At 40.6% G+C, this 12533-nt stretch overlaps 1 protein-coding gene across 26 annotated transcripts in view; it reads left to right on the plus strand.

Moving 5' to 3' along the window:
* dlg2 (discs, large homolog 2 (Drosophila)) overlaps positions 1–12533 on the plus strand; it is a 213284-nt gene that overhangs the window by 124547 nt on the left and 76204 nt on the right. Inside the window, exon 1 of one of the 26 annotated variants that reach the window (XM_056398406.1) lies at positions 5227–5441. The exons of 24 other annotated variants lie outside the window; for them this stretch is intronic. In XM_056398406.1, coding sequence (XP_056254381.1) covers positions 5358–5441 — 84 coding nt within the window. In that variant the 5' untranslated portion in view covers positions 5227–5357. Of the gene's footprint in view, positions 1–5226; positions 5442–12533 lie in introns of those variants that run through there. One more of the 26 variants, XM_056398408.1, reaches the window with a different exon arrangement.

Here is a 12533-nt window from a genome sequence, read left to right on the forward strand (position 1 = left end):
CGAAGGTCGGAGGCAAGTCAGGTCGATACCAGGTAAGCAGTCCGGGAACAAGTGCTGGAGAGTCAGGCATGAGAGCGAAGACAATCTGGCAAAGAGTGAGTGGAGTGAAGCTGCATATCTACTGGCTTGATTGGAGATGGTGAGCAGGTGAGAGCAGCAGGTGAAAGCAGTTAGGCTGATGAGGGGTGTGGCTGAGCAGCAGAGCAGGAGAGGGGCAGAGCAGACTGTGACAGTCATATAGGAATGAGACAGCTTTTAGGTATGAATAAAAAGGGCTATTTTGATAGGACCCAACATGCAATCTGCTCCTTTGAATGATTGTTAAGAACTATGCTTTCTCAGATGCATAGGTAGATTGCTCATTTCTTTTAGCTTTGAAGAGATTATGAATGATACTGTCACTATATGGAAAAGTAACATGAAGCCACTCTTATAGATATAAATTCACTTTCCCATGCCTGTTTTCAAGACGTCTGAGTTAACGTCCTCTTAACACAAACAGTCTCTCTACATAATTTTACACAAGCTTCAGTCCCTGGAAATCTCCTCAGCCCCTCATACATTCTTTTGGAGACTAAGAGAATGCAAATCAGGCGGCTGACCTCCTTTACAAGGCCAAGGATGGTTTGACGAGGTCTGCCTCATCCCTGCTGTGTTGTCCTTGCCTCCATAAAGACCATTTACACACATACACACCAGTCAGAAAGTTGTGTATCCACCTGCACGTGAACATAACTTGAGTGCAACCCTGGGGACACCAGGACCCTTCACTCCAGATGGCCAGAGCCTTTTCTAGCCCTGCTTGACAGCCTATCACAGTCCTCCACAGTTAGTGAGGATCCAGCCTCAGACCTTGATGCTCCAAGCTATTGGTGGCAGACAAAAATACAACACTGTACCAGATGGAATAAACAATTTCCTTTTAATATTGTCTGATCCCAACATATGTTTTCCCTTTACTTTAAATTATTTTATTTATTTTATTTTAAATTTCAAATTTAAATAATGAAAAATATATACACCTTAAATTCTTGTTGTTCTTAAAGTTATAATTTATGTTATGTATTTAGTTGAGTTGTGTACTTACATCATCCCAAATGTCCAGCAATTCTCAAACCAGAGAAATCTGATTTTAAGCATGGTAATGTTCCTTTTGGTCGCCTGTCAACGACGTCATATCCGCTATGTGCCTGTCTGTGCTGAGGTTTTCTGCCAGGAGCAAAAAATTGACTTTTGTCAAGTTTTAAGTCACATTTTTAGATGGATCTTAAGAAGGATCTGAAGTTATCAGAGCAAAAAGCCAAGCAAATGTGAGGCAGTTCAGCTTTGAGACTTCCTGTGTCCACCCAAGAGCATTGGTGGATCACGGATTTTTAAAGTGAAACTGCTTCATGGGTGTTTCTACCAGTTTTGATCCCACTCCGTTTGTTATGCACTGCTGGTGAAAACCTCCTGAATGTCTGGTTCATAAGTTATCAGAGAAACAATCAAAACAAAGGTTTGCAGGAGTCTCAGCTCCCAACCCCTCCATGCCGTCTTGTGTTTGTGTTTATTTTTGGGGATTTTTTAAATGAGACATTGAGAATAAAGTGAATTTATGGAAATATCAAAATTTTAAGCTTAAATTTGTTTATATTTTCTGATGAATGCATATGCCACACATGGTTAGTTCACCACCGGAAAGTTGGAAATCTGACAATTCTTTCTGTTTTATATTATATGGCTATGATAAATGGTGTATTTATGGAGATTTTTTTTAAAGAAAACATGTCTTTCAAGATGTTGCATGCCCTCATCAGATCTTAGAGAAGCTTACTTTGGTTGTTGGACTTTATTGTAACATGTATAAAGTATATTGCATGTTTAACTGAGTGTCATTCCCAAAACAATGAAAAAAAGATGCAGGGACTGAAGAGAAGCATATGCACTGTATATGTTCAAAGCCATTCATAAAATTGAGGTTTGAATCACATCATAAATAATCAATGAAGCAGGGGAAATGTAATCACTATTGCTGCCTGAAAGGTTAGGCTTTGCCAGGTAAATGTCAAATATAACAACCTTTCCACACCAGGTTTAAAGGCATCAGCCCAATTTTACATTTTAATAATTAGCACTGATTGAAAATCTGCCCTTACATCAGCCAACATATACACTGAAGTCTAAAATTACCATTCATCAAAAGATCATTTGCAAGGCAAAAGCCCTTATCTAATTTACCAACAGGTGTTGCCTGAATACAGTGTTTTTTAGCTAAAATATTGCATCTTATCCAATAGTCTGAAAGATGGTGCAGACAGCTACAACAAAAAACAACAAATCACCTACTGCCCCCATGACAGCTTTGAGGAATGTAGTGTTGGCACTTATTTATACTGTGATATTCAGAGAGGCACAACATCACCACAGGAGGCACAATACTATATGATACTATTTTTCCTTTCAGTATCAAAAGATTTGAGTTTTACCACTTCAATATATCACAAATTGAGAATTGCTCTAAAATTAAATCTATAGGCCTTGGCTTTTATGATATCATTGGCCTGAGAGCTTTCTTGTAAACCCCCCGCCCCCCTTTTTTTTGTGGGGAGACACAGTAACTTGCTTTTGTGAGTATCCGGTCGCAGGTAGAAAAAGCTAAAGCAGGTGCTGGGTTGCTAACACCAACCATCTGATTGACCATTGTCTTTCAAAACAGTTTATTGTGCTTTGTCAAGCTGAATACATTCTAGTATCCAGACCAACAAGACGGACTCTACAGTGAGATTTTGACAGAGGAGTGAAAAATACAGCATTCTGTTAAATGTTGTCAATCGCAGCCATCTACTGTAATTGCAAATAGAAAACTCTGTTTATAGGACAAACCAGGACAGGATGAACCAGGCTGAGGATCTTAGAAGAGAGAAAAACACAGCCACGTCATCCTCCCCACCCTGTAGTTTATCGTTGTTCAGCTGTGTGGTGTCATCTTTCCTGGCAATTAGCCTGCAGTGCTCCCTCTCTTTAGTGATACAAGGGCAGCCATGTTATTATAGGAGGTTGTTCAGGAATACACTGTCAACACACACACACACACACACACACACATACACACGCGCACACACACACACACACACACACACACACACACATTCACACTCTCTCTCGCTCTCTCTCTCTCTCTCTCTCTCTCTCTCTAAAGTTGGAGGAACAGGCCTCTTTCTGTCTCCCTCATTGTTCTATTGCAGAATTATTTGAATGCAAAGCAAGTCAACCTATTGAACAGAGGTTTGAATTGAATGTGATATTTGCAGTTTAAAATTTACTGATGCTCACTCTCCACAGCTGTTGTACTGTATGACTATAACGGCATCTATTTCTGTCACCTACACCCAAATCCTTAAGCTTGATTTGAATTTGTAATTTAAAGGTTTACAGCAGTCTCTGAACTCTATTGGAGGGATGAACACCATTCATCGTAAAGATATTCCCTCATTTGGTGTTTTGATGATAGTGGTGGAGAGCACTGTCTAACACGCTCGTCCAAAATCTCTCATAGCTGTTCAACTGGGTTGAGGCAACAACATATGATTTACTATGATTCACATAATTTCATCCTCATCAAACCATCAGTGACCCCTTGTACCCTGTGAATGGGGGGCATCTTCTTCTTTAATTTGTGTCCCGTCTTATAGCCTCATTGGCTACGCCATCATGCACTCTAATTACATGTTGGGGCTATGGTAATGACAGAACAACTGTGATTGGCAGCTTGTGTTTTTGCCTACATGTTTCTGATGCAAGTGGAGATTTTTAAAGTCATTGTCAAGAGGAGGTTGAGAAAGTTGTCCACCTCCATTTCTGTAACACACATCTACCACCACTGCGCACCCTCTGCTCACAGTCATCATGCTGCCCTGGTCATGGTACATCTATCTAGTGTTGTAATGGTGCTTTCTGTGAGAGAGGTCCAACACTAATCTATAAATCAATCCAGGGAGTCCTGTTATCCCCTTAATTGTGCCAAGCATAAATATGACATTAAACAGCCTCAGTGTTAGAATTTCCTCACTTTCTCATTTTGAGATTTATCCCAGTTGCAAAATAGTATATATATAGTTTTTTTCACTCTAAAATGTTCTGGTTGTTCTGGAAACACATGTTCATACACATACACATGCACGGGTAGCATGAGCAGCGTGTTGTCAAAGCAGCAGCAGCTCCGCTGTTACGTCGTAATAAGCACCCCCACTGTGAAAAGCACCCCCTGTCCACTAGGTGTCATTTTAATTCTAACTCCACCCTTAACCCTAACCCCACCAATCATCACTCTTCATGCCTGACCCTAACCTTAAGGGGGTGCTTTGCGCAGCAGGGGTGCTTATTATGGAACAATAACTGTGTAGTTGCCTGGATTGATTGAAATAGGCGTGAATCTTCACCGTCAGACACGCATGAGAGACACAACTCAAAAATGTGGCTGAAACACTTTCTGTGTAGACACACCATAAGATCCGTTGTATCTCTATCTGTTTATAGTGCTGCCAAACAAACTCAAACTCATCATCTCACATTTTAATATAGAAGACTAAAGTTGGCATTTAACCGTTTTGTACTTAGCTCAGGATTAAATCTTGTCTTCCAAATGCACCAGCTGTTGTCAGTGACATAATGTCCAGAATGTGAAAACATTGTCTCCTGTGAATCCATTGTGCGTGTGAAAATATGCAATTTGATCCCATACAAGATAGTATCGATGAAAACTGCAATATTGAGATATTGAGATTGAATGGCTATTACTGTAGAAATGCTGCCCAGGAATAGTAAAATGGTATTTGTTAAGAGGAAAATCTAAAGGGTTTTAACTTAAAAAAGATATATTTTCATCATTATTTGTGGTAAAAATGTGATGTTTCAGTAAGTTTTGTTCAGTGCTGTTTACAACTGGCTTTAGGATGATGAGTGCTGCTGGCGTAGTTATCAAGAGAGCAGAGCATCACCCACTCCCTTCCACCCCCACCTCTGGAAATTGGGAGCTGCCAGCAATATCTTAGCAGGTTTCAATTGGTGCTCAAGATGCTGTTTCCACATGGAAAGCAGTGGTCCCTCCTCCGTTTCTCTTCCTTAACCTCTCCCTGCCTCTGTCTCTCTCCTTCTCCCTCCCTCCCTGTACTTTTATTGCTGACGGAGACCTGACTTTGCTGTGCAGACGCTCTCCCTTCCACAGCATCATCCTCTCTTTTCTCCCTCCCTCTCTTTTTCTGCTCTTGCCTGTGTGCTATACTCCGCTAATAAGGACCACTCAGTCCAGATGGGCAGCAGCTAGAGCCGTTGTCTGTCACCACAGACCAGAGAACATTATAATTTCACCTGCCGCTATGTTTGCCTCTATTTGGTATGCCAAGAAGCTAGGGAGACGACTTGTACAGAACAGCCGGAAAGCTAAAATGCTAAATGACAAGGTAGGTTCACCACTGTACATCCTTTACTGATTTACTTTGGGTTGACAAAACAGGTAGAGAATGCAGTTTCATAGCAGATCTGTGTGAAATACAGATCATCTTCAATTGTATTGTATATTGATAGTCATTTTTATGAAAGTTTCCGCTTTTTATAGTCAAGATGTGTGATGTAGGTAGTTCTGCAGCAGGTAGTGCTACTTCAATTCACCTGTTGATAAATACTGTTGCTGACGTCTGTATTAGTGATTTGACTTTGGAGGTAAATTAGTTGACTCAGTTGCATCCGTTTTGTCTCATTTGAGAGGGAGAATAAGCAACTAGGGACACAGACCCCTGCCAGATTTTCACCCTGTTTATGCAGAAGGAACTCCGAAGCTCACTGTATCTCATCCCATTAAGCATCAGCAGATTCAACTATCTCAGTCATTTTGTCCATGAGAACTGGTTTTCTTCACCAGCATCTTTTGGAGCATCTGCCATCAGCAACACCAAATTTCAACACTGCCGACAATGTTTTCACAAGCAAATTCACCTGCTGGAGTCAACCGATTGATGAACCTGACATCAAGTTTACTACTATGAGAGGGCAGAGAACTTTTCTCTTTTGCCAGTAGATGCTCATTTTTTCACAATGTTGCTGTTTACTTTCATCTTCAAGAGAGTGAAAGACATTTGTATTGCCCCGGGGCTGCAAATGCTCGACTTGTGCACTTAAGCAGACTTTTGCCCTGTTAGAGGCTTAAGGCTCGTGATTATGGTCAACAACAGATGAGTTCTCAACAACTACTCAACACATTTTCTTGTAATTTACTGCAGATATTTTGCTGACTCTCAGACCTTCCAGTTAGCATGACCATCAGGTCAAAGTGTCACTAACATTTGCCGTTTTGACAAGAAAAAAATTACCAAATGAAAACAAACATTTCAGTGAATATTTATTGGGAATAAATATACTGTGTTTTTTATGTGTCACCATCAGGCCAACATTTCCACTTGTTTACAATAAATATTCAGATCTAATAACATTTACTGAGCATATTCACACTCCCCAGAGGGTAAAGCTTTGACATTTTTGACACTTCTTGTGTTTTCCTCCAGCACCACCCTCGTCTTTGTACAGAAGCTACCCTGTAATCTAAAGGGCAAATTTACAGGGCATTTTCTGGGCACATTCATGCTCCCAGATGGATGAACTCTTTGGATTTAAATAAACTCATGACTGTCCACTAGTGCCACTCTCAGGAGAAATTTTTCAAATTTGAACCCATCTCCTACTCAGAGTCTAAGGTGTGTAGTTTGTTCTATCCAACACTTCTGCACTGTGTGATGTATTGAGTTGTTCTGTCTCTAGATGCTGCTTATGTTCCCTACTCTCCTACCAGACTTGCAAGTTCAACATTGCTCAGAGTGAGGCCATCTCCTCTGATCTTCTGCCAGGTTTTGTCACCAAAGAATTGAATTTTGACATCCAAATGTACTGACTTCCATGACACGTATCCAAAGATATTCAGATAATCAACAAGTGGTGGATGTTATAACAGCAATATTTTTGGCTTGACTGTCGCTGACTGAGTGGCTGACTGACTGAGTGATGATATTTTCACCGCTGGTCAGCGGAGTGTCGAGCTGCAGTCTACCAAGCCTCTCTGGTTTCCCAACTGCTCAGGAACTGCAGGGAAGCAGAGGAACACTTACAATACACTGAGCCCCGCCTCCATTACAGCAAATAAACTACTTTAGAAATAATGAGACATTAAATGAAAGGAGAAAGAGGAATAACTAAATATAAGACACACCAAGCAGAGAGAGCAGGAGAGTGGGAGGAAGAGAGAGAAGTCATCGCTAATGAGGCTTTGTACTAAAATACCACTATAAACAATTCTACATATCAAACAGAGGGAGTTAGACATAAAAGACCTGAAAAAATAACTTAATAACTTAAAAAAAATTAAGATAGTCTGTTACTTTTACATTTCTCTCTGAGTGATCATTTTATAAACAAATATAGCCAAAATTACAGCACAGTCTTTGTCTTCAATTTATGTGTTGGTGATTTTATCAGACAGATATATACTAGGTTTTGACCTAGTTTTCTCAGTGTAGAGAAGAAGACAGGAGTAAATTTTGTGATCCTGGAAAAAAAAATGCAAACATGTCAGAAGATATGAGAGAGGACAGAGACAGCAGGTTGAAAAATATTGTAAATGTTGACATTTTACTATAGTCTATGACATCACAGTCAGCTGCCTTGTAGAGCAGGTAACTTTACACATCCTGTGTTCCACTGCACACAAACTGTGGCCTCTTGCTTGGAGTAGATTTAGTTTAACCCCCTCATTCATCACTTTGTTTTCCTTCAGCCTTAAACACATACAAACAGTTTGGTCCCTGAATGTCTCCTGGTTTATTCAACAAAGTTAGTCTTTAACTATTATGGGCCTCTACCTCTATCTTTGCTCAAAGGCACCTTTACAATAGTAGTTCAGTGTAAATGGACAGTTTCTCACTAACTACCAAAAGTTCTCCTAGCTGTTGTTTTTCAGAAACATCAGCAATGGTTCTGTCCACAAGCCCATTTTCTGACCTTTACGGCATCTGGGGGCCTCAGGTTCCTTTCTTTTGTCTTTTGTCTCACTTTGAGTCACCCGTCCCGATTTTGTCATCACGTTTGATGCTTACAACTTCGACTGTAAACTGCCTCACCAATAATTGCAGCATCAGTCCAACTGATTATACTCTTGCTACCTACATAATCTATGACCCCTGCAGTGTGTGTGCCAAGGCCATACTTACATGGACAAATAGCACCATACTGCTTAGCAACAAATGTTTGTGTTTGTATGTGTGTTGTACGAAAGGGACGTGGTGAGGGCTAATAGAGTGCTGTAGTAGAGTGCTTGTATTTACCTAAAGGCCCAAGGTGATGGGTGGAGGGGGCAAGTAATGGACATAATGCACTGAGATGATGCATCTGCAAATAATAGAGTATTTGCAGAAATATTTGTGCTGTATACACATAGCAAATAAATAGTATGGAACTGCTAATAGATGCATAAGAGGGAGAATTCAAATAAAATTTAAAGTCTTCCCTGATGTAACCTGTTCAATTTGAACTTATTCATTTTAAAGTTTGTCCCAGAATTTTTCTATGAAATAATTTGAGCACAACTTTAATAATAGAGAAGATTAAAAGCTTGGGTCATAATAGAGTTATTGTATAGCAAGATGTCCATGCATGCTAGTCGTGTGATTTTCTATATTTTATTATTATTATCTGCAGTATCTCTGTATATGTTGTCAGTCTGCAGCCTCTAGGAGAGGCTAGGTTCTAAGCTGTTTCACAGCAATTAACTGCACGTTTGATGCAGTGCTTGTATTATGGTTATACAAGGGAAAAACACTTTGGCAAAAAGAAGAGAATTGTAAGGCTCTATATAAAATTGTACCACAGATGTCGGGTTATATTTTGGTCAGTGAGACGAGCAAAGTAGTGCTACTGATGAAGGGAATGAGTCACCAGCTGATATGAAGCAGAGGATGATCAGGTTATGAGGTATGATGCCGGCCACTGTTGTATCCTGTTTAAGATCACATTACAGTCAAAAGCTGTTTAAGGATCCAAATTGCAGAAGAGTAGAGAATAAATAACCAAAGACTAGCTGAGTGATGTGACTTGCGGTTGCAATTTTGTGAAACAAACAATTGTCCATTGCTGAATAGTTGTGTGCCACTGCAGTCCCTGAGTGGCTGTACAGTATCTTTGTACTTGTTCATAATATAGGAACAACAGTATTTTCCTTCCTCTCAGAGAACAGTTCAGGGCTACCTGGCTCTCCACTTCAAATGCTAGCTTGCTCTCCAAACACATCAAATTAATCTGTCTCTACAGCTGTCCACAGTGAACTGTGCTTTATTTCAAAGGACTTAGCCAGGATCCGAGCAAAGCCCACAGCTGCTGAGTGGCTGTCTGCTGTCAGAGATATCGGAATTACAAACTAAGCCCACATAAATAAACCAACAGAATTGTAAATAACTGTGATAGGGGATTTTGTATAATACTAGAATTGTAGACATGTAACACTTCCAAAATTTTATAAATTAATTACATTAAAATGTTTTTAAAAGCAGGAAGTCCTTAAATTTCCCAGAAACCAAAACTGAGACTTCACAAGTCATAATGTGTGATGGGGATAGACAGGGGTTAATGACAGCAGAGTGCTCCTAATTCCAAATACATATACATTATTTTCATTCTTTTAGCCGGCAGTATCTGCTGAGGAAGGCTATGTGTAAACAAACTGCTGAGATGAACATGAATTGGAAACGCTTAATCCGGAAGTTTAACTGTTGTGACATTGAGTCATGTTTGAATAAGATCCAGTGATAGCATCTGAATGACATCTCTTTCTCCAGATCTTCCTCACATACACACACACTCACCCACACATCACCCTGTACCGTCTTGTTTTTAGTCGTCTTTGTCACCTCGACCATCGCAAACTGGATTTACTGTGAAGTGAATTCACAGAACCCTGAAGGAAAACATTAATTGGATTTTAATTGTACTTGTCTTTGTTATTGAGTATAAATATCAATAAATCAGTCTGTTTCTATTAAATGTTCAATATTGTATAAAGGTAGATTTACATGCCTTTTTTGATTATAAAGCAGGTCTAGGTTCTTTATTAATACTTTGGAAGTATCAAAGCACTCAGTTCACAGAGAAATGCACACAGCCTGTATTCAGAAACTGAGCCTCAAAAGGAGCTGTCAGGACTTCTGTCACTTTGTGATGTCACAACAAAGCAGTCACCACTCTCAGCTATGTTGCAAGCCCCGCCCACTTGGACCCACTATCCAACCTTACAGGATTTGGTTTCTCTGAGTGTTTACCTGAAATCTGCTATATGTTTATGTGATCACTCAGAAAACAGTCAGCCAATCAACAGAGAGGCTCTGAGCTTCTCTTCTGATTGGCTCACCAGCCTGTTGTCACTAGAGCTCCAGAGAAAAGTTTGAGAGAGGAGATATGAAGATCGAGTATGTGGGACCTGTAGGAGATACTCCAATAGGTGATGGATGACTGAGAACTGAAATAATAGTTATTTTTGTGTGTTTTGTAAAATTTCCTGGTTGTAGCTTCACAAATGTTATTTTTTAAGCTTGTTTTTCTCTGTTTCATATAAATATCAAACCTTTGGCCTCTGCTGCTTTAACTGATATTTGATATTGATATTGTGATTATTACTAACCATATTTCTCTATTTTTGCACATTTCTGTTCACTTCTCATCTGCGTCATGGATTAACTTTCTCTATTTCCAGTCTCTCTCTCTCTCTCTCTCTCTCTCTCTCCCTCTTTCTCTCCCTCTACCCTCTTTCCCTCTCTTTACTCCATTGTGGTTGTTACTCTTATGACATCCCACTGGCAATGCAGCCATTTGCTTTGGGTACCAGCTACTTTTGATAATGGATATGCACTCCTCTAGCGTAATTGCCGAGAGGGTTTTTCAGAGGGCCATTGTCAACCATTTGGAGAAGTGAGTGACAAAGAAACACTGCAGTGTGTGATGTGGCTGTCCATTTGACTATTTCTTCTATTTTTTTAAGCCAACATATCTGCCGCAAGCTGAGTACAGTTTTCAAATTCTGCTTATCCTCTACCTTGTTTTATGTGTACCTGCAAGTTGTTATCAGTGTCACGCCAGGCAGGTCTAATCCTGCAGTCATTCAGCGCTGAAGCAGATAGCGTCCCTGCTTCCAGGCAGCCCAGGCCTGAGGCAGGAGTTGTTCTAACATCCACACTCCTTCAGCCTGATCAACTAGAAGACAGGCAGGGAGAAAATGAGGGAGACACATGACAGAGACAAAAGGTTAGAGCAGCCTTTTCAGAGAATTTCCAATTAGCATTTAACCAATGTTCAGCATTGTATTTGATTTACCCCACACTGCACTTGTTTCCATTTGTTTTTTTAGCTCATTATGGTGTGTTTGTGTTTGGACAGTTGTATGTTTGTTTGTGACATGGGCCCTCTGCTCCACCTCTTTTCCTGACGTGCGCCATTGATCTGTCTCTAATCCAGTTTTGGCTTCCTGACAGAGCTGACTTCCCTCAGGCATTAATTATAACTCCATGTGAGTTATATCAGTGGGCTCCAGCACCCAGCACTCTGCGCTGCCTAATCCAATCAGATCTACGTCTGTGGCCCAGCCGCTGCTGCTCTCACCCAATCAGATATATTGAGTATGTGTCGTAAGTGTTTCCCCTGGCTTACACCCCCCTAAAGCGATATCACCCATCTCTCCTCGAGAGCTGCACTAGGTTTGTTGTTCTAAAGTCCTCTGTAAAGAATGCACTGTATCACCAAAACACAGCTGTGAAGAGGGCAGATGTGTCCAGCACAGGGTCTGTGATCCACTCCAGCTGATGGATGAGAAATTGTTTTTGAAAATAATATAAACTGGTGTCATCAGGTGCAGCTGATTCACGGATTATTTGACTTCTGAAGATGTGGGAAATTACTGAACTTTTTTTCTTCATTTGGATATCTTTACCAAAACAAGATGCCTTGTTGTTTGTAGGAGCTGTTTGACTTGCTTGGTGTCAGTCACGGCAAATTTGAATTCAAGATGAGCTTTATGGGGAAGCAGCAGTGGGGCAGCATGAAAAACAATTCATCCCTGGGCTACACTCTCCATGGAGGGAGTGTCCCGAATCTTCTGCCCCGTCCAAACACTGAGGGCCTGGGGACCCTGAAGAAGAGATTGTCTATGGATATCCTGCGGGGCTGGGCCCCGGACCTGGGGAGCCTGAGTATGGGTCTCAATCTCAATTTGAGCCCAGTGAAATGGCCCTCGCTAGTTACTGTCTGCAAATGGAAACAGACCCTGACAGAGAAGCTGAAGAAGAAACACTTTGGCACTGAGGATGACTCACAGGTTAGAAAGTGTTGTTTATATTATTTTTTTTTTTTGCTTGCTTTATTGCTTTCAGGCCCTTTAGCTAATTAATGTGGCAGATTGGCCGTGCCTTGTATACAGCAGTTTTATTTCAGTCCCCACTGAAATTAAGACTGCTCTTCAAGGGCAACCA

This window comes from Seriola aureovittata, chromosome 15 (assembly GCF_021018895.1).
Source record: "Seriola aureovittata isolate HTS-2021-v1 ecotype China chromosome 15, ASM2101889v1, whole genome shotgun sequence".
In the NCBI taxonomy this organism is placed as follows: Eukaryota; Metazoa; Chordata; class Actinopteri; order Carangiformes; family Carangidae; genus Seriola; species Seriola aureovittata.